This window comes from Littorina saxatilis, linkage group LG1 (genome assembly GCF_037325665.1).
Source record: "Littorina saxatilis isolate snail1 linkage group LG1, US_GU_Lsax_2.0, whole genome shotgun sequence".
NCBI lineage: Eukaryota > Metazoa > Mollusca > Gastropoda > Littorinimorpha > Littorinidae > Littorina > Littorina saxatilis.
The window spans coordinates 42,196,813-42,217,586 of NC_090245.1; the positions used below are offsets into that span (position 1 = coordinate 42,196,813).

Sequence of the window (20,774 nt, forward strand, 5' to 3'; positions counted from 1 at the left end):
ATTTTAATAGATTTCACCCCAAAAATCAAATTCTTCGAAAACGTCTACTGAGTGGTTACGTCCCTTGAGTAAGAAGGAAAACATTTTAGGATGAATCAAATTTCTAAGTTAAATAAAACAAATTGGTTGGACAAATTTGGCCCCATGAATGTAAGGTACACAAGGTCGCTCATCAGTACTATCGAAGGGTGTTTTTTTGTTCAGTGTAGAGTTTACTAGATCAACGAGGCCGAGAAGCGAAATATCAACACGGCGAAAGATGAAAACGTCACACCGGACGAATGCAGCCGGCGCAGGAACAGGACCCACGTACCCCCCTCCCCCGGCCACGCTACACGGCCATCCCGGCCTATCAGTGCCGCTCCCGGCCTCAACACCCGTGCTGAGTTGAGATCTTGAAACGCAACGGCCATGGACATAATAAATTATGGACATTTTTTGAGAGCTGACTGGACTTGTAAAAGATGGAGGGCTAAAAAGGCTTACAGACAGTCTTTGGGTTATGCAATAATAAATTAATAGATAGGCTATATACTACAAGTAAACTTGTTGGACTCTGACTTTACTACTCTAAGTCGTTTGATTAGTTACCGTAACTGGACACACAAGTGTCGTTCTTTACATTTACGTTGCTTTGTTTTTAACAATAAATAAGTAGACCAACACGAGCCCTCAGTAATACTAATAGAATGAACAATAGAGATTCTGGAGAAGAACAAAAAACCTGAGCCGACCAGGGCCGACTGGCACGCTGACGGCCAACAGCTGCGGTCACCAGTCTGTGCGGTGTACCGGCTACAGTCGGTTCACTGAGTCAGTCAGTCATTTACTATGATACAGCTTCCTTTACAGCTGACGAAGTGATCTTTATTCCTTCCAAATGCTAGCGGCTTGGGGATTGTTTATGTTCTGATCATGTCAGGCTGACTGATTCGAATCACTGAGTGGCTAGGGGTCGATAAACACGGCATTAGCCCCGAGGGCTCATGGGCATGGTCACAGGGAAACAACATGCACGGCCCGCCGGAGGAACAACTTGCCCTGGACCCTTTAAGGCCCGGTCACACAGCCCAAAAGTCGCGTAAACGCATGAATCACGCACGAAATTCGATCCTTACGCGATACATGCGTGATTTGCGCATTTCATCAGTTTGTCTGACGTGGAGCCTCCGTAGTTGTCCGCCGATGTTCGCCGGATCGGCGCTTTACGCGATTCCAGGTTTTCAGCAGCTCAAAACTCGGCTTCGCGTAGGAGTTTACGCAGTATTGCGCTGTTTTACGTAATTTGTGCGTAGTTTGCGTAGTTCTTACGTGAACAATGCGCGAAGTATGCGTGGAATATCAGTGATCGTTCGCGACTGTTGAAACGGGAATGCCAAGGCGCAGTAAATTTTAAGGAGCTTATTGTCCGTCAGGTCTTAATTGCCTATATTGGACATGAATTGGTTTATACGATTCGAGTTTTACGCCCTCACGGCTTTTTGATGTATGCGTGTTTAGGTGGTATCAGCCATCTGCACTTATGGTAGAATGACCAAGATCTTTAACGTGCCATTGTGGTGACACCGGGGTGGGAGATGTATACCGTCTCTGGGTCTGCACATAAAGTTGACCCGTGTCCGTCCGCGGTTGCATCAGTTTATATATGCGCGGAACGGACGTGCGCGCTGCCGCGCATTCTTTGCGCAGTTCATGCGCGAATCATGCGCGATTCATACGCAGTTCATTAGTGATAGTGCGCGGATTATACGTGGTTTTCCATGGATCTTTGCGTACCTATGCGCTGTAGTGCGTGGTTTGTTAGTGATTTTTGCGTGATCTTTCCGTAGTTCTTGCGCAATTCATCGGTGATTTTCATCGCGTAAATCAGCGAAAAATGATGGTCAAATTCTCGACCGACAAGCACGCACAACCAAATTTTATGCGTGATTCATGCGTTTACGCGACTTTTGGGCTGTGTGACCGGGCCTTTAGGCCTATGTGGTCCCAGAAAGAGATAAGACCACAGCGTACTCTACTACGGATAAGACCCATTGACTGATAGATCTGGCCTGCTAACAGACGAAAGGCAGCCGGAGTCGATCCTGCGCCGGCTGAACAAAATCGCACAAAGCTATCCTTCAACTACTCCGGCCGCGCTTTTGTTGACCTGACGCGGGCACCTGTCATACATGTAGCAGACGACTTCATTTGCCCGAGTTGAACTTTGTGACGTCACAGACTTTCAAAATGGCGGCGGAAGTCCTGAAACGATAGCAGACAATGGAATAAATCGTCAAAGAAACTTATTTGGATGATAACTTGAGTCTGAAAATGGCATTTGACGTGTACCAAACATTTATCTGTGCTCTGGAAAGATTTGTTTAGCCAGTGATGTCTTAGAAACTGAATTTAACATATTTGTTCTAACGTCAACATCGTCTCCTGGTTCTGCAATGCCAATGGAACGAGTTCGACAGATCTTTTGTGCCTGCGAACAAGGGGATGTGGATTCGGTACAGACTTTACTGGACCAAGGATGTGATGTTGATTCCGTGGATGAAGATGACAACACGCCTCTCCAAGTGGCGTCTGCAAACGGACATGAAAGCGTGGTCCGTTTATTGATCATGAGAGGTGCTGGCCTGGATAAACGCAACGTGTTCGGGTGGACACCATTGTTACAGGTGGGTGCATCTTTGGGAAGGGCAGCAGCTGAAATCTGTAGCCCGTTGTCGATGTATCACATCTTCCCCCCCCCCCCCCCCCCCCACTTTCGTTAGACATTATTTTTTTTTAAAGAGAGAGAGAGAGAGGATTGGGGCTATTTTAGGGTGGCCGGGTTATGAGATGTTGGTCTTGGTCTGGGTTCTAACCTAGTGTGCAAGCCCCAATGGTCGTTTTGTCTTTGTTTCTTTGGAAGTGATATGATGAGGCAGGTAGCCACAATGCAAAATGGCACTTTTAGCAGTAATATGTAAGGTTAAGTTCATCTACCATAGAAACTGATCCAACACCATTTCATGAAATTGGAAACAAGTGAAACAACAGGTCTGCCCCCTGGAAGATTCCTGTATTTCCAGATTTCAACCAACAAGTCATTGATACTTATTAAGGCAAGAGAATTTATCACACAATTTGAAAAAGGCAGATTAATGAAGTGATGAAATATATTATGGTAATTAAGGTATGTTAGTGGTTAACGGAGCATTTATTTCTGTGCTCTAACTTCTAAGGTTAAAAGTAATACATCTTGCACTAGGTGGTAGCAAACATAAAGAATGAAGTTGTGGATCTGTTGTAAGTGAATGTGATGCAGTATTGTATAGGTTAAATGTTGACAGAGATCACGGGCGCTTGTAAACATTGTCAATTGCTTATTCATTTCCACTATTCCAGGCTTCAAGGTATGGCCACAGTAGTGTTGTAGCACTGCTTATCCAGCACCAGGCTGATATTCATGCCAAGAATCGATATGGTGCCTGTGCTCTTACTCTTGCTTCACGTGGGGGTCACATTCAGACAGTAAAGCTTCTGGTGGAATCGGGAGTGGACCTCAACAGTGAAAGTGAAGGATGTGAATTTACTCCTCTTCTTGCTGCTGCTTTACATGGCCATGATGCTGTCTTACGATTTCTTTTGGATCGTGGGGGTGATGTGAACTTTAGAACGCCAACAAGCGGTTTGACACCGCTCATGCTGGCTGCTTTGAATGGTCATATGACCACAGCGCAGATACTAATCGAAAAAGGTGGTGACCCAAATGTTGTGAATGTTGGTGACAAGACTGCACTTGGTGTTGCGACTGTTCGTGGAAAACGGGAAGTGCGAGGCTACCTTGACAGAAAGACAACCAACAAACCAAAAGTTTGTAAGTAATCAGCATCACTGGTCATATATCATATCATGTCATCTTATATGTATCCATATATCATATCATATCATATCATATCCCACATGTTGATGTCCTGAAGTCTCTCTTCTAAAAAGTATAATTGAAACATGATTAATCAGCCTCACCAAATTCTCATAGCATTTGAGTTTGAGTTCAACTTCAAACTTCTTTAGTATGCTGTTTACTCTTACTCTGCCATATTTCTTGCCTGCTGCACAATCACTATATTATGCACTATAAGGTAAATTTAGGTATTAAAGAAGTCAACAGCGACACTCACAGCTAGCCTTTTGATTAGAATTAGCTCTGCTTGGTGGTCGCTCGGCCACAAGCCCGACACACCGTGCCTGAGAGGTTTGCCAGCCAAGATTCGCTTGAGTGACTCCTGTGAATGAAGGGATGTGGTGCGGTGCCTGTAGCTGAGCATTATTGTCTAATTCCGCTCCCGTAGAGTGCATTGTTCAATTATTAATCAGTCTAAGCCCCTGTGGGCACAGACAGGGATAGGTTGTGAACTCTGGGGGGAATAGATGGAACGACTTGTTATACATACTAACATAGTCTGGAGAGGCTTGTCAAGTGACTTGTAATTGTTATGCTATATTGGAGTATTATGAAACACAGGCATACAATTATATAATAAAAAACAAAACAAATTCATTTGTTCTTGGGTTTTCACTGAAATACATAAAGCTTTCTCTTTTGCTACCAGACCCAAATTAGTGTTTCATACACAGTTATGCTGTCTGACTCGGGTGGGCTTGCCTGCTGCACCTTCTGATTACTTTGTGTAATCATGAGTAGCCGGTTATATATATTTGTATGTTAATACGTGTACTCGCAAAAACCTATCACTGGTAATCCATTTGTGATTTGATCAGCGTGTACCTTGGAGGGAGGGGGGGGGGGGGGGGTGTAGAGGTAGATATCTACATTAGAAATATCAGAGTTTATGAACAAAAAATTTGAAAAAGTAATGTATGTCAATGTATGTGTCTGCATGTGTGTATGAATGAGTGTGTGTTCTGTTGTTCCTACAAATTTATTCCATATTTGTAATGTTTCTTGTGTTTGCAGCTCCTGATGAAATCAAACCTGACGTCATAGAAGCAGCAAAACATGGTCAGTGGCTTTCTCTTTAGTCCAAACCCCCCACACCCCTGTCCCCGCCATAAAAAACAAACAAACAAACAAACAGTGTTTGAATCATAGGTCCCTGTGTGTCACTGTGTGAGACAAAGTGTCATGGAGAGTTTGGAGAGTTTTCTGCATGGAAAAAAATATGTGCATGATTGAGAAAAAAAGCATTTCCATTATTTCCATTATTTAAAATCCACTTCAAAGGCCAACATTGGCACGCAGCAGATGTAGCTCTAGTTTTGTGTGTGCTGGCAACACTTAATTAAGCACTGTGGCATTCTACTATAACAAGGCTTGGTTTTCCTGGAGACAAATGTTCCGCTTTAAATTTAACTAACAATCCAGGCGGTAGTCCTTAAATTGATCTGTCTCTAACTAGAATCGCAACAAAACTCTGAATTATCTTGACTCTGGCAGGAGACATGGAGCGTATCCGCGAAATCCTGGACCAGGACCCTAGTCAAAAGGATGCTAGCTCATCACAAGATGGCGCCACCCCGCTGATGTTTGCGGCCATGACAGGACGACTGGATGTGGCTGAATTGCTTCTGCAGAGAGGATGCGATATCAACAAGCAGGACATAATCAGTGGGTGGACGGCTCTCATGCAAGCTACGTATCACGGGTAAGGATTTCTTTGTGGACGGGTATCCATGATTGACGTTTTCTAAAGCTTGACAGATTTAACATCTGTGGGACAAGCAAGCAGAAGTATAGTTTTTGCAGGGTTCACACATCCCAAAACCTGAGCCATGATGCAAATATTTTTTTTTTAAGAATAAAAAAAAAACCATCAACAAAAGAAAAGTCAGCAAATTCAGGACAAAAAACAATGAAGACCAACATACAAACAATCACACAAACAAACAATTAAACACATAGAAGAGGATAAAAGCAAGGCATTTGATGACAGACGAAAAGCTGAAAATGGAGATTAAGCTGTTTCAATTGCCATGGAATTCTTGTAATGGTGTACTAAGTGTTGACCACTGAGTTATTCAACCTTGATAGAAATTGATTGGTTTGTAAGATTGCTGTAATCCAAAAACAGACAGACTGATAATTTTCATGTTCAGGATTGCTGTAAAGCAGGTGTTGGATACACTGCAATGCTGGGAATTTGAAGAACCTGGTATTTATTTTGTATTTGTTGCAGTTTATTTTCTGACCCTCACATTTTTTTTTTAAACTGTGAGTGAATATCAACTACTTGTTAGTAATCCCTCATTAAAATCTACTTATGGTGTTTATTTAAACAAAATTCTGAATTGAATTTACACCTTGTCTACAGAAAGAAACAAGTAGCTGTGTTCCTGTTGAACGTGGGTGCTGATGTGTCGGTGCAAGCAAAGAACGGTTGTACTGCATTTGACATGGCTTCTCTCATTGGTAAGTTCAGCTTGATACACAAATGACTTGGTGAGAATTCATTAACATGTACTTTTATGATCAAATCAAACCTAATGTCTCGCGATATAACCTTGAACGGTTGAAAACGACGTTAAACACCAAATAAAGAAAGAAAGAAACCTAATGTCATAGAAGCAGCAAAACATGGTCCATTGCTTTCTCTCTTGCCAAGCCCACCATCCCCCCCCCCCCCCCCCATCCCCCCCTTAACCACCCCAACCCTCCCCCCCCCCCCCCCCCTCAAATCCCTTGGCCCCACCCCTCAAATCCCTCCCCCAATATCCCTCAGTGTTTCTATGAAAAAAACAAGGGAAAGCAACTCTTCCACAACCCATAAAAACCCGACAGAATTATTTGCGGAATTCATCTATTTTTAGAGAACCTCCAAAAATCGGAGATAATTGGGTCTTAAAAAGGAGAGTCTTAAAATGGGGGTATTTTACACAGGTTATAAACAAAAAAGTCAGGAAACAAGGTCTTAAAAAGGAGGGCGTCTTAAAATGGGGGTATTTTACAGAGGTTATAAACAAAAAAGTCAGGAAACAAGGTCTTAAAAAGGAGGGCGTCTTAGATTGGGGGTCTTAAAAGGGGGGTTCGACTGTAGTTATTTTGTACATGAATTCTGGAGAGATGCGGCCTAATTTGTGTTGCAGATGATGTCGACACAGATCTGTTGCGGATGCTGGCTTCCAAAGCTCTGCATGTCAACAAGGCGGACAAGGGCAAGAAAGGGTGGAGTAAGCACAGCAATGGCGCCATTACATCTGCTGCACTTCACCCGGAGTTTAGGTATGGGAGCTTTTCTTGGGGTGGGGGGGGGGGGGGGGGGAGATTGCTTTTAATTTTTCAAATTTCATGATACCTCCTGCCTGATAACAAACTAACGTTATTTTTTGCTTTCTTTATTTTGTTGATTTTTTTTATGTTCCAGAATCAGGAAAATGCAGTGAAGTGTTATGAATTTTTGTTTGTTTGTATTTTAATATAAACAGTGCACAGAAAAGCAAATGTGAAGCAAGTTTGTATGTCTGTGCATTAGTGTTTGTGAGTACCGTACTTTCCGGGTCATAAGGCGCGACTTTTTTCCTCGAGTTTGACCCCTGCGTCTTGTATAACGAAGCGCCTAATCCGTGTATGAAATACGAAAAAAATCAAAGAGACCGCCTGAGTACCAGTCAACCCTAGACACAACCGTCGAACGCAGAAGAAGAGTACCAGTCAAACAACTTGTGATAATGCATGTAGGTACTACCCTGGCCAAGTTTCCCCTCAAGACATCAAAGAGACCGCCCCATAGGTTAAACTCGGTCACTGACCCCGGTGCAGGAAGTGTTTCCTCTCTCAGATCTATGACAGGGGAACCACCTCTCATAACAAAAACTGGGTCATTGACCCCTGGGAAGAAGGTCAGTGTCTAAACAAGGCAACCCAGCTATCACAATGGACCTGCCTTTGATCTGCCGCACACACAGAGCACACATATTTCCACTCTGTATTCTTCCTTTGATGTGTGTGCGGCTTATTTTCATTCTTCGACCGGTATACTTTTTTAATTTTGGTGCGCCCTATCGGCCCCCTGCGCCCAATGGGTGACTGGATTACAATTTTGTTTAAAAAGAAGGGGGTGCGCCTTATGCGATGTAGCGCCTTGTAACCCGGAAAATACGGTATGTCATTCTGTCTTGTCTGTCTGCCTGCCTTTTTTGAATGAAAGTGAATGGTAGATTTCTCTATGATTTTAAGACCGTTAAGCTTAACTTTGCTTTTGTTTTGATACTGATTTTGATGTTGTTCATTTATATGGTGTGTGTTTCATTCAACAGTTGTGAAGAGAACCCAAAGAGTGGATTGAGAGTAAGTATTCCTGTTGTTTTTACAACCATTCTCCGTTCCTTTGCGTGTAAGAATGTGTTTGTATGTGCGTAAAGAAATGTTTGCGTTTGTGGAGAGGTGCGAGTAACATTTTTAAAGACATAGTTCCAGGTATGGAGAGTTTGGTATTTAGGGATTATTTACCTGGTATATTTTTGAGAGAGAACTTATTTTCTGAAAAACATCAGGATCATCAATATCTTGTGCAAAATTCAAATGGTATTTTTCTTAGAGGGCTTCATAGTGTGTTACCTTCATGCCTTATTCACTACTTCCAGCTCTGAGCGGTGGCTGTTTGGCATAGCTAATAACTTATTGTATGCTGTTTGTGTTTGCAGGCTTGGTGGAACCGAATGTCCAACAGGTTTCGCAACCTGAAGCTAGGGAGGACCATGAGCAACCGTCTGGGCCCCATGCCCCTGCAAACCTCCACCTCCGTTCAGGATCTGACCCTCAAGAGTCCAGTGCCATCACAGGTGTGTGCAAGATACCTTAATTTGTGCCTGTCTAAATAATGGTGTAAACTACTCTTACATGTCCATCCGAGTCTTTACATACATTATGTCTGCCCTTCCTGACTTGTACATCATAGAGAATACTTGGTATTGGTATCATATCGTTAGGTGACCCACATGGAAAATTCGGGCTGCTTTCTCACTTGGGAAAAACGAGATGCCATACAGTACAGCGTCTTTTTCCTGCATGCATGCATTCATGTTTCCAAGCCCCGATATTTTCGCCGTGAATTTGGGAACTTTATTGTGCACATACAGGACAGCCTAAAAGACAGCGTTAAGGGAGAGGGGCATATTTTTGCCCACTAAGAGTTGTCTATTGATTGAGTGGTGTGTGTGCAGGCGTCGCCGCTGTTGGAGCACAAGAAGATGGTGGTGGACGACCAGACGGCCATGTCCATGACCAGTTACGAGTCCATGCTGCTGGAGACCAAGAAGAGTGCTTCTGTCTACACCCTGGTAGGAACAACACCCTACTTTTGTTACATTTAGTCAAGTTTTGTAAAGATGTTTTCTGAGTAGACCGGTAGACGAGATGAGGGTGTGTGTGTGTGTGTGTTTGTCTTTGAGTGTGTGTACTCCAGTACCTGACCCTATTCAGGGCCAGGGGAGGCAAAGGCAGCGAGGGAGAGGAGTGGGCACCGTCCTCATAAAAGCTGGCCCGAGAGTAGTTGAAATATTATATCACTCTCTTATGACCAAAAATGGTTATGGGACTACCTTTCTTTTTTATATTGATACATCTTGTGTTGATTCGTGCAGGACATCAACCCTCCCAACTCTATGCAGTGCAACGAGACACTGAAGCCAGTCAAGCCGCCATTCCTTCCTCCTCCCTCCTTCGCCTTGGACGGACCGGAACACTCGCGTCGCTTCAGCAGTAACTGGAGGACTTACAAGTCCATGGCAGATGACCGAGGCCTGGTAAGTACTGTCCAGTTTTTGCTTTCAGTTGGTGTTTTTTTTCAAGTTAAAACATTCTTCTCCAATTTAATTTTTGCCCATTGTTTCATAAGCTGTGTAACAGTCTTGCCTGGTTATTACTTTTCAGTCCAGTTTTCACTTTCAGTTGGGCTTTATTCAAGTAAAACAAATTCTTCTCTAGGTTAATTTTTGCCCAATATTTCATAAGCTGGGTAACAGTGTTACAACAGTTTTGTGTGCAGTAGGGTCAATATGTAGACAATCCATACTTAACTGCTGCAGAGATTTAGCAAGAATCAAGGTGTCAGATTCATTTCTTAGTTTAACATCTGTAGCAAAACAGAAAAACGTAGAGTGCAAGTTTCAGTGACTGTATCAAAATAAAAACAATTGTGGTATGTTAATTATCTGCTTGTGCTCTATACTAACCATTTCAATCATGTCGGACGTGCTGTATTTTCAGGCGACGGATCGTCCCCTCATGCCCCCCTTGAAGTACTCTCCGTCGCGAGCAGACTCAGGTAGCATGAGCGCTCGCCTCCCTACCCGCTCGGACCCTGCATGGATAAACCCTATATCTGGTGACGGCCCGGATGTCATGCAGCGCATCCCTTTGCCTCTTGACGCTTGGAGAACTAACCCCTCCTCTCCTTCCTCTCTGCGCGTTAACCCCTCGCCTGCCAAGTCCTGGGCTAACCTCTCACATAACGCCTCTTGGGATAGCCGTGATAAGAGTCTTTCAGAGTCTTGTACTACTAACCCGCCTCTTGATGCTACTCTCTCTTCTTCTGGCGGCGACAGTAGTGTGACTAGTGCCGGTGTGAATCAGAAGCTTGCCGCCAAACGACGCGTGTTCGCCAGCGATGTTGTAGTGGAGAAGGAGGGAAAGGGGGTGCATGAGAAAGGTTGGCACTGACCTGTATGTGTCTGTGTGTTTGTGGCTGTTTGTGTGTGGCTGTGTTTTTGTGTCTGTTTGTATGTGTCTGTGTGTTTGTGGCTGTTTGTGTGTGGCTGTGTTTTTGTGTCTGTTTGTTTGTGGCTCTGTTCTCAGGACACGTATGAACAAGCTTGTGTGTTTGTGTGTCTGTGTGTTGTCATATATGTTGATGTGGGTTTGCATGTATGTGTGTCTGTCTGTCTCTGTGTCTGTTTGCTTTCGTGTATGTGCATGTATGTTTGCATATATATATAGGTCTGTGTGTGTCCATGGTTAGAAAATGTTAAGAGAGAAGGTGTATTTGATTTTATGAAATTTTATAACATTTACCAATTTGCATTTAGACATGCATGAAATGATTTTATGGTGTTGTTCATGACTACCTTCCAATATTTGGTGAGCGTGAGGAATAATGAGTTGGAAAGTGAGAGTGTGGTTGGGGGGGGGGGGGGGGGGGGGGGGGAGTTTTTTTTATTTTAAAGTTTCTGTCTTAGAGAGAGACAGACTGACTATTTGAGAGAGAGAGAGAGTGTGTGTGTGTGTGCTAAACACAAGTATCTGCAGTTTACGACAAAATAGCATACAGTTTTGTGCATTTCTATTCAGCTAGTGCTTTCTTAACAACTGTAGAGCCTGAAAGTACATGTACAAGGAATATAACCTGCTGCTTTTCATTAGTTTCATGAAGAAAAAGATTTCATTTTATGTGTGTAATGCCTTGTGTTATTTGACTCTTCGGATGAATGGAACATTTCTCCAAGAATGTCAGTTTTCTGAGCTGAAGCTTTTTTCCCTTCATAAGCCAAATAGTGTAGAATTGTTTAATCAACTTTTTGTGTGTTAATGCTTTGCGGTGTGTGGACTAATCATGCTCTTTGTCTATTTTCTGTAACAATATCAGCACTAAAGTGCACAAGGAAAGAGAAGTATCAGAGAGACAGTACTAGACATATAGTTGAAGCTCATATAGTCTGTTTCAGACAAGATATGCATATATAATTATAATTCTCTTTCTCTTCCCTTTCCCCCTTTTCTCTTGAAAGGTAAATTGTAACTCAGATCTGCCTCCTGTTTTCTTTGCATGTTGTCCAAATTTTTACAAAAGCAGAATAGCAAACAGAAATGTTAAGGGTTGTTGTGTTTGTATTAAGAAGAAAAGCAGTTTCTGTGAAAGCGTTTTGAACTTTGCTAAACAAGCTGGTGGGCACCATATCCGTGCTCACTCGAGCGCAGAGAGAAAGAGAGGATCGTCCTCTCAAACAAGCTGGTTGCTCATGCATATCACCTGCACCGTGAAGAGCGTCTGAATGATTGTGCTTCTTTAATATTGGTGTTTTCTTTTAATTTGCAGGAGACTTTGGTCATGGTTCACTGTTTCTGGCTAGTCCACACATTCCAAGCGCTCGATCAAGTGCAACTCTGGGTGCTCAGCAGACACCGTCTTTACTGTTTATGCCTCGGTGAGAAAACTTAAGAATCAAAATGCTGACCTCTGTTCTGTTTTAAAAAAAGCCCGAGTCTGTAATGGTTTAGAATCACAATGTTGATCTCTGTTCTGTTTTATGAAAGGCCTGAGTTTATAATGGTAAAATAGTATGGCGTTTTACAGTCAACCGTTATCAGGGTTTAAGGATGTTAAAAGCCAGCTTAATCATGTGACAGACTGTCAATATTGTGTGCTTTAAAACAAATGTGTCCATCCAGCTGGTATGTTTGTGAAACAATGTTTAGCTTTCAGCAGTTTTAATACTGTCTAGAATATTACAATTATAAAGCGCTTGGACCTTCTTATCCCCCAAGGATCTCAACCATTAGAAACAAAATGGATTGATGCAAGTCGGAAAGATTGCCAGAACAGTGTGGTGCATTTTCCTGAAGTGAAGGTGCAATGTTTGGTAGAGAACTATGGCGCGCGCAGTAGTCGCGACGGTGCCGAAGCTAAACATTGGTGCGTACTGCTCACATCCCTGCACACGGCACTGTAAGCATTCCCCCTCCCTTTACCTCTCAAGGACAGATTGTAAGAAAAGCCCTAGCCTCAAATCCTTATCCTTGTTAAATAAAGTTCAGTTCAGTTCAGTTCAGTTCTCTCTCCTCCTGCATCCACCCTACCCTTGGTCTCATAACTTGTTACGCCCGTTGCAGGAAGTCAGCCACAGCGTCGTCAGCATTCCGCACCATGTCCAACACCACCTCGCCCAACAGCTCCACCAGCGGCAGTTCCTCCATCACCCCCCAGAGGTCATCTCGCGGCAGGAGCACGTCCTCCAAGGACAGTACCACCTCCACTCTCACACCCTCTCCTTCTCCCACCCCAGGGAAGGTGAGCTGATGACTGCTGTTGAATGCTTCTTTTGTCTGAAAACAAGAAAAATATTGGGAATGGTTTTTTTTTCTTTGTGAGGCTTATTTGGGTTGGTCTGCCAGCTTTCTGTGAGTTTTGATGGTTTATGATCTCCGAAAACTTGCAGTGGTTACTTTGCTACGATGTTTTAAAGTTTAAGGTTGGCAGAGTTTTTTCCCATGTCAATGGAGACTTTGACAAAATGTAACCAACAAACAATCATATGCAGCAAAATGAAAGGACAGAGACAAGAGAGACACACACACACAGATAAATCGAATCAGACACTCACAGACAAAGATTATTAGAAACAAAGAGAAAATTCTACATGTTAAATAATGCTCATAATCTAATCACCTTGTTTTAACCAGCCACTTCCATAACATTTTTTTTAATTAAAACAACAACAAAAAACACAGATATGCGTTATGGGTAGCAGTGTCGAGTGGGCAATATATCAGGCACTCTAGAAGGCATTGGGTTGACAGAGCAAAGACCCCCCGCGGGTTAGGGGGAAGAATATACCCGATGCTCCCCAGCATGTCGTAAGAGGCGACTAACGGATTCTGTTTCTCCTTTTACCCTTGTTAAGTGTTTCTTGTATAGAATATAGTCAATTTTTGTAAAGATTTTAGTCAAGCAGTATGTAAGAAATGTTAAGTCCTTTGTACTGGAAACTTGCATTCTCCCAGTAAGGTAATATATTGTACTACGTTGCAAGCCCCTGGAGCAAATTTTTGATTGGTGCTTTTGTGAACAAGAAACAATTGACAAGTGGCTCTATCCCATCTCCTCCCTTTCCCCGTCGCGATATAACCTTCGTGGTTGAAAACGACGTTAAACACCAAATAAAGAAAACGAAAAAAACAGAGCAAAGTTGTAGTTTTAGATATTTTCTGCAGGCAGAATCAAATTTGTTGTATAGATAACAGAAATGGACCTCAGCAATATTTGACTGTAGTTGTAAGGTTAGCAGCTATGGCCCAGTGGTGAAAAGGGAACAGCACTGAGGATGTGTTTCATTGATTTCAGAGCGGGGAAGATGTTTTACCAACGCTGAGTTCTCTGAGAGAAAAGGATTCTGGTGACGGTGAGTGTTTAAGACATATGTTCATGTGTATGTGTGTGTCTTTGACTAAATGTGGGTACAGCACAGACTTACATAGCGTGCATGTGTGCGTGTGTGTGTGTGTGTGTGTGTGTGTGTGTGTGTGTGTGTGTGTGTGTTGGGGTATGTGTGTGTGTGTGTCTCTATGTGTTTGTTGTTTGAGTGGATAGGCTAGATACAGTGCATTACTAGCTTCAAGTCATCAACACGGTTTTAAAAACAGAAATCCGTACATATTTTTATGTTTCTTGTTTCAGATGAGCTGTCTAACATCCTGAAGAAGTTGTCACTTGAAAAATACAACCCAATCTTCGAGGAACAAGAGGTAACGTTTTCTTGCTGTTGAAATGTTCACTTCCTTTTCCCTCAAAATGTTGATTTTAAATATGAAGAAAAGACTTCTTTATTGTCTTACACTATCTCAGTCTTAAAATGTTAAGATCAAAGGAAAAAGAAGGACCTCTTAACAGGGAAATGAATGGAGTTCTTTTGAAGCAATGAAAACAGAGTATTGGATTGGTATATGGAATGGATTACTGAATTACAGTGGAACCCCCCTTTTAAGACCTCCAAAAATCTGAGAAAAACAGGTCTTTAAAAGGAGGGAGTCTTAAATGGGGGTAATGTTACAGAGGTTATGAACAGAAAGTCTGAAAAAACAAGGTCTTAAAAAGGAGGGAGTGTTAAAATGGGGGTAATTTTACAGAGGTTATGAACAGAAAGTCTGAAAAAACAAGGTCTTGAAAAGGAGGGAGTCTTAAAATGGGGGTAATTTTACCGAGGTTATGAACAGAAAGTCTGAAAAAACAAGGTCTTAAAAAGGAGGGAGTGTTGAAATGGGGGTAATTTTTACAGAGGTTATGAACAGAAAGTCTGAAAAAACAAGGTCTTAAAAAGGAGGGAGTCTTAAATTGGGGGGTCTTAAAAGGGGGCTTCCACTGTACCTGGGTAGCGCAACTCTTGTTGCTGCTAGCTTTCCACTGGGAGGAAGCGACCTGAATTTCCCAGCATGGGATACAGTGGAACCCCACTTTTAAGACTTCCCAATCTATTTTATTCAAAGTTTCAAGACCCTGATTCCTCAGATTTTATGTTCATAACCTCTGTTTGATTTACCCCCATTTTAAGACTCACTCCTTTTTAAGACCTGATTTTCTCAGTGTTTTCGAGGTCTTAGAATGGGAGTTCCACTGTGATAAATTAAAGGCACAGTAAGCCTCCCGTAAACCATCACAGATACTGCCAGGCAGCGTCGTCTGCTACGCAAACCACGACCTTGCGTGACCCTGCTTCCGGGCTATCTTTTTACATTTAGTCAAGTTTTGACTAAATGTTTTAACGTAGAGGGGGGAATCGAGACGAGGGTCGTGGTGTATGTGCGTGTGTGTGTGTGTCTGTGTGTGTGTGTGTGTAGAGCGATTCAGACTAAACTACTGGACCGATCTTTATGAAATTTGACATGAGAGTTCCTGGGTATGAAATCCCCGAACGTGTTTTTCATTTTTTTGATAAATGTCTTTGATGACGTCATATCCGGCTTTTCGTGAAAGTTGAGGCGGCACTGTCACGCCCTCATTTTTCAACCAAATTGGTTGAAATTTTGGTCGGGTAATGTTCGACGAAGCCCGGACTTCGGTATTGCATTTCAGCGTGGTGGCTTAAAAATTAATTTATAATTAATGACTTTGGTCATTAAAAATCTGAAAATTGTAAAAAAAATGTTTTTTATAAAACGATCCAAATTTACGTTTATCTTATTCTCCATCATTTGCTGATTCCAAAAACATATAAATATGTTATATTCGGATTAAAAACAAGCTCTGAAAATTGAATATATAAAAATTATTATCAAAATTAAATTTTCCAAATCAATTTAAAAACACTTTCATCTTATTCCTTGTCGGTTCCTGATTCCAAAAACATATAGATATGATATGTTTGGATTAAAAACACGCTCAGAAAGTTAAAACGAAGAGAGGTACAGAAAAGCGTGCTATCCTTCCCAGCGCAACTACTACCCCGCTCTTCTTGTCAATTTCACTGCCTATGCCGTGAGCGGTGGACTGACGATGCTACGAGTATACGGTCTTGCTGCGTTGCATTGCGTTCAGTTTCATTCTGTGAGTTCGACAGCTACTTGACTAAATGTTGTATTTTCGCCTTACGCGACTTGTTTTAAACTTTCAAAACTTCGTATTGTTCTGATCTTGTCTTGATGAAAAAAGATTTCTTTTATGATTTAACTCTTACCAGTTCGCTCCCTTGCCCATCGTAAGCTTGCTTACGATGCCCCCCCCCCCCTGTAGTTTTCCACTGACCAATTATCTAATTATCAACAAAAAAAATTGTTATTTTACATTGGATGGGTCGGACAGTGGATAAACTCATATGTTAGACACACTTTATGACAGAAACAAGCTGGGTTTTTGTTATAAGTTAGTTATAGGAATGCATTATTAGGCACAAAAAAAAAGTCTGTTAACGGTAACATAGGCCGTCGGTAGGACGGGATTTTGTATTTTTTTTTTTCTTTGTTTGTTTATTTCCCCCCAAAACATATTTTTATGTTATTTTGCCAAAAAACAGACCTTTATTTTTTTTTTCAACCTTTTTTTTTCTTTTCAAAAAACATATTTTTAAGTTATTTTGCCATTTCTTTTTATTTTATTTTTTAAAAAAAATTTTTGTTTTCCCCAAATGCCAAAAAAAAGTCTAGGGTCGCGGGAAAAAATATGGTCGGTCGGGATACCATAAACAGATTTTTTTTTGCCTTAGGCATGCGTATGTCATGAAACGTCCAACTTTGAAATTTGGGTGGGGGTATTCAGGTGACAATAACTTTTTTGTTTATCAGCAAAACTCAATAAAACTTTGCTATGTTATGTAAAATGAATGCCAAAACAGACTAGTTAGCAGCATATCTAAAATAAACTGAAAAGAAAAAAAAAATTCTTCTTTGTGTTTGTCACGTGTTCCAAAAAATGGGCGTACAAATTTCAACAAAAATCATGTTGTCACCCCCATAACATTTTTTACCTTTAAAGATAGCACAATTCTCTTTGCAAATATGAAAAGCTTATTCATTTTCCTTTCATTTGATATATAATTTTCTATATTTCATTTAGAATATGACCCCAGATAGCCACTCGGCAAGTAGGCACCAACAGCACTGTAAAATATGCCCTAAAACCCCCGAACTGGTAAGAGTTAAGAATGTTTGTGTAACAAGCTGTCAATTTATTATTTAGATTTCAAAAGTTAGGTCAGAAACGCAAAAAAGCACTGTCCGATTGTCTGACAGACAATCTGCAAAATTAATTCTTTGAAACTTGCTAGCTCTTTACGTAGGGCACCTAGGATGTTCCCGTTCGGTGAGCGTTCAAATGGAAGGGTGTTTGTTCTGTGTGTAAAAGCCTGACAGTATCTGTGATGGTTTACGGGAGGCTTACTAAGCCTTTAAAGTAAAGTACATGAAATGGGTTACTATGTGCAGGTGGACATGGAAGCATTCCTGACGCTGACGGACGAGGACCTGAAGGAACTGGGCATTCCCAACGTGGACTCTCGCCGCCAGATTCTCAAGGCCATTCGGGAACTCAACTCAGGGAAAGTAAGCTGGCAGTTTTATGAGTGTTGTTGAATGCGTGGATGCATGTGGCTATAATGACGAGGCAGGGAGAAATCCTGTCCGTTTGTGCTGATTAGGTCCACTAGCTCGGGCTCTGAGGATACCAGCCTCGCTACTGAAAATGCAACAGTCCATGTGGATCCACAAATTACTTGTAAACTGTCAAGTTAAAGAACATCTCCTGGTCCTTTAACTCTTCCAGTTTGAACTCCGTGGCTGCTGATAAGACTTGTTAATTACATTTAAATAAAAAGAAAACACACCAGTAACCAGGTTAGGTACGTTTATATCTATAATCAATATTTCGGCACGTTACTGCCTTCTTCGGGATGGTAAGCTTATGGAAAGAATGGCATGACGGCACGTGACATACAGAGTAATGAATTTTTATGATGATTAATGACATTTTGTTAATTACAAGTATGATTAAGTCATTAATTATGACCATGTTTTTCCTTGCCAGGGTCGTGAGCGACAGCAGTTTGTTGACACAATGACATCTTTCAACTCTACTCTAAAAGCACGGACATCTTCAGATATCGGTAAGAATAACCAATTCAGTGGAACCCCTCTCTAGCGACCTTGAAAATGTTGACAAAAATCGGTCCTTGTGGAGGGGGGTCCTTACAGAGGGAGGGGGCGGGGTCAGGGGGCCACATAGAAAGTCACCTCAGATTTTCTTAAAAAAAGAAAACAGAGAAGTTTGAGTTGCTGACGACCGTTTCCTCAAGCAAACTGCTTCGATTTCATGTTTGACATTGTCGATGGTGTCCACCAGTTCTGGTGCATGTTTCAATGCAAAAAGAGTTACCGTATTTGACGGATTACAAGACGCACCGTTTTTTAAGCCGCACCCCCGACTTTAAAAAAAAAAATTGGGACGAGCCATGTATAGGCCGCGTCACTATATTAGCCGCCGTCGAAAAAATATAATCAGATCGTGTCAATCAATCAAAACAACCAGGCAAACGAAAGTACGGTATTTGGCGAAATCTGCTCCGAGAATAAACAAGTGAAACAAAGAAGAAAAGTGAAAAAGTTTGAAGAAAAATATCACACACACAATTTGTAACCAACACACACCTGTAGTCCCGCCCGGAATAAGCTTTTTTGGGATGATTTACGACCTTTGCGCACATTTCGAGCAGACAAAAACACAACATGGCGGCTCTCGCTCCTCCAACTATCGCGAGACACAAAAAAACTAAATCTCGCGCGCGCGAGATCCTGATACATCCGGTGTTTCTCTGTACGCTATCTTGTCACGACGACTTGTTGACAAACGAAGATTTGCGAAAGAAAGAGAAAAGCGCTGAGTCTTGAGTAGAGAGCTAATAAAGTACCGGTAATCACTAATCGAGCGAAAAGAAAATCCGCGGCGACTTCCATTAGGTGAATGCTATTCAACTGGTTATAACCGCTTTGTCAGTGATGCGTTACGCTGACTGAGAGTCTTGGCTTTGTCTGACCACAGGCGGAGGTATCGTTCACTGGACCACCACTATCATAGTAAGACTACTATATATATATATACATATATATACCACTATCATAGTAGTCTTACTATCATAGTGGTGGTCCAGTGAACGATACCTCCGCCTGTGGTCTGACAAAGTCGTTAAACAAGCTCTTAGGTCGGTCCTTAGACGTTAGAGCGGGGTGGTCGCTACACTGGTGACAACTATATAAGGAAACACATCGGTTAAAATAAAAAGGGTCGTTGTGGCGGGGTAATCGTTAGAGAGGGGGGTCTTTGTAAGGGGTTCCACTGTATTTCTTTATTTTAATAGTTTGGCAGCACAATTTACTGTATTAGTTCAGTGACGTATATTTTCTACTCAGACCTATGATAAAGTTAGGGCGCATTGTACATTTCTGGGAATGAGGTAAAGTTTCCTTGGTAACTTTTTCTTCTGCCAAGGCTTTCATATATAGGCTTAAAAATATAATCAAAAAAACAAAAGAAAAAGAAAAGGTGTACATCAAGAGTGGCAGTAAAACAGCTGAGATTCTTAACTTCAGAAATAAGCAAGAGAGAGAGTGTTTGTGTGTGTGTGTGTGTTTGTGTAACCATACGCATAAGTGCACAGACTGCATGTGTGCATATTGTTCGTTCTGCTCACGTGTTACGTACAGTTTACTGCTTGCAGGTACCGACAGTGACAACCTCTTGAGCTGGAACATTCAAGATGAACCAGACCCCCATTTGCCAAGCACCAAGTCCAGATCGTCATAGCAACTTCTGCACATTCAAGGTCCAGAGAGATGTTCCCACCACGGATATTCAAACTTGTTCTGCCATGAATGCATAGCGTCAAGCTTCTCAGCAATTAATAACCAGAAGTGTTGCCAGGATTTATGTCCTCAACTTTGCTGAAATAGCCACACAATTTTTGGCAAGTTCAGCAGATCTGCCGAAATCAAGTTTTGGGCAATTTGAACAAGTTATTGGCGTTTTGTTGACTGAAGGAACCAAACGACATTCCTGTAATGTTTCACTGGCTTGGGCAGTTGATTTGTTCTTCTCACATGATGCAATGCCAGTAATATTTGCTGTCTGTTGTCACATCAACAGACTGATAAAAGATGAGCACAGTAATTTGACTTATTTCAATGCCTCAGAACTAAGATTGACCTTCATCACAGACATGTATCGGCAAGAGGTTTGTAGTCAGTGAATTCTCTGAGATCATGGGTGTTCACTAACTTGCAGTCTGTGCACTTCAGAGGTGTGGAGAGTACTGTATCAACTCTTCATTTTTTCACCTGTGTGAAGCACTATTAACAACAGTGTTTGAAAAATGTCATCTGCAAGCAGAATCTTCTGAGGGACCACGGTTTGTGACTACTTTTAGTTATACTGTACCTACATTTCCTTCCGTGTGAACGATCTTGACAACCTCCACAGACGGTAACCTAGCTGTCCATGTTTTTACATGGAATAAGAGCTTTTCCATGTCCATTACTTTATTATCTCATTGCTGGGAAATTCGGGTCGCTTTTTCCCAATGGAAAGCTAGCA

General features: G+C 41.9%; 1 protein-coding gene across 2 annotated transcripts; it reads left to right on the plus strand.

Moving 5' to 3' along the window:
* The first annotated feature begins 2,212 nt into the window (after positions 1-2,212).
* Positions 2,213-20,300, plus strand: LOC138970088 (ankyrin repeat and SAM domain-containing protein 6-like). Of its 2 annotated transcripts, none has more exons than XM_070342597.1 (18): positions 2,213-2,666; positions 3,379-3,850; positions 4,952-4,996; positions 5,432-5,639; positions 6,306-6,403; positions 7,078-7,213; positions 8,248-8,278; positions 8,635-8,772; positions 9,154-9,270; positions 9,574-9,735; positions 10,199-10,316; positions 12,024-12,132; positions 12,818-12,995; positions 14,049-14,106; positions 14,382-14,449; positions 17,618-17,734; positions 18,216-18,294; positions 19,903-20,300. In XM_070342597.1, the coding sequence occupies exons 1-18, from the start codon at positions 2,436-2,438 to the stop codon at positions 19,986-19,988; spliced, it is 2,451 nt and encodes an 816-aa protein (XP_070198698.1). In that variant the 5' UTR covers positions 2,213-2,435; the 3' UTR covers positions 19,989-20,300. The 2 variants fall into 2 exon arrangements, with proteins under 2 accessions (XP_070198698.1, XP_070198699.1); XM_070342598.1 differs by having other exon boundaries at positions 10,199-10,256.
* The last annotated feature ends 474 nt before the right edge of the window (positions 20,301-20,774 follow it).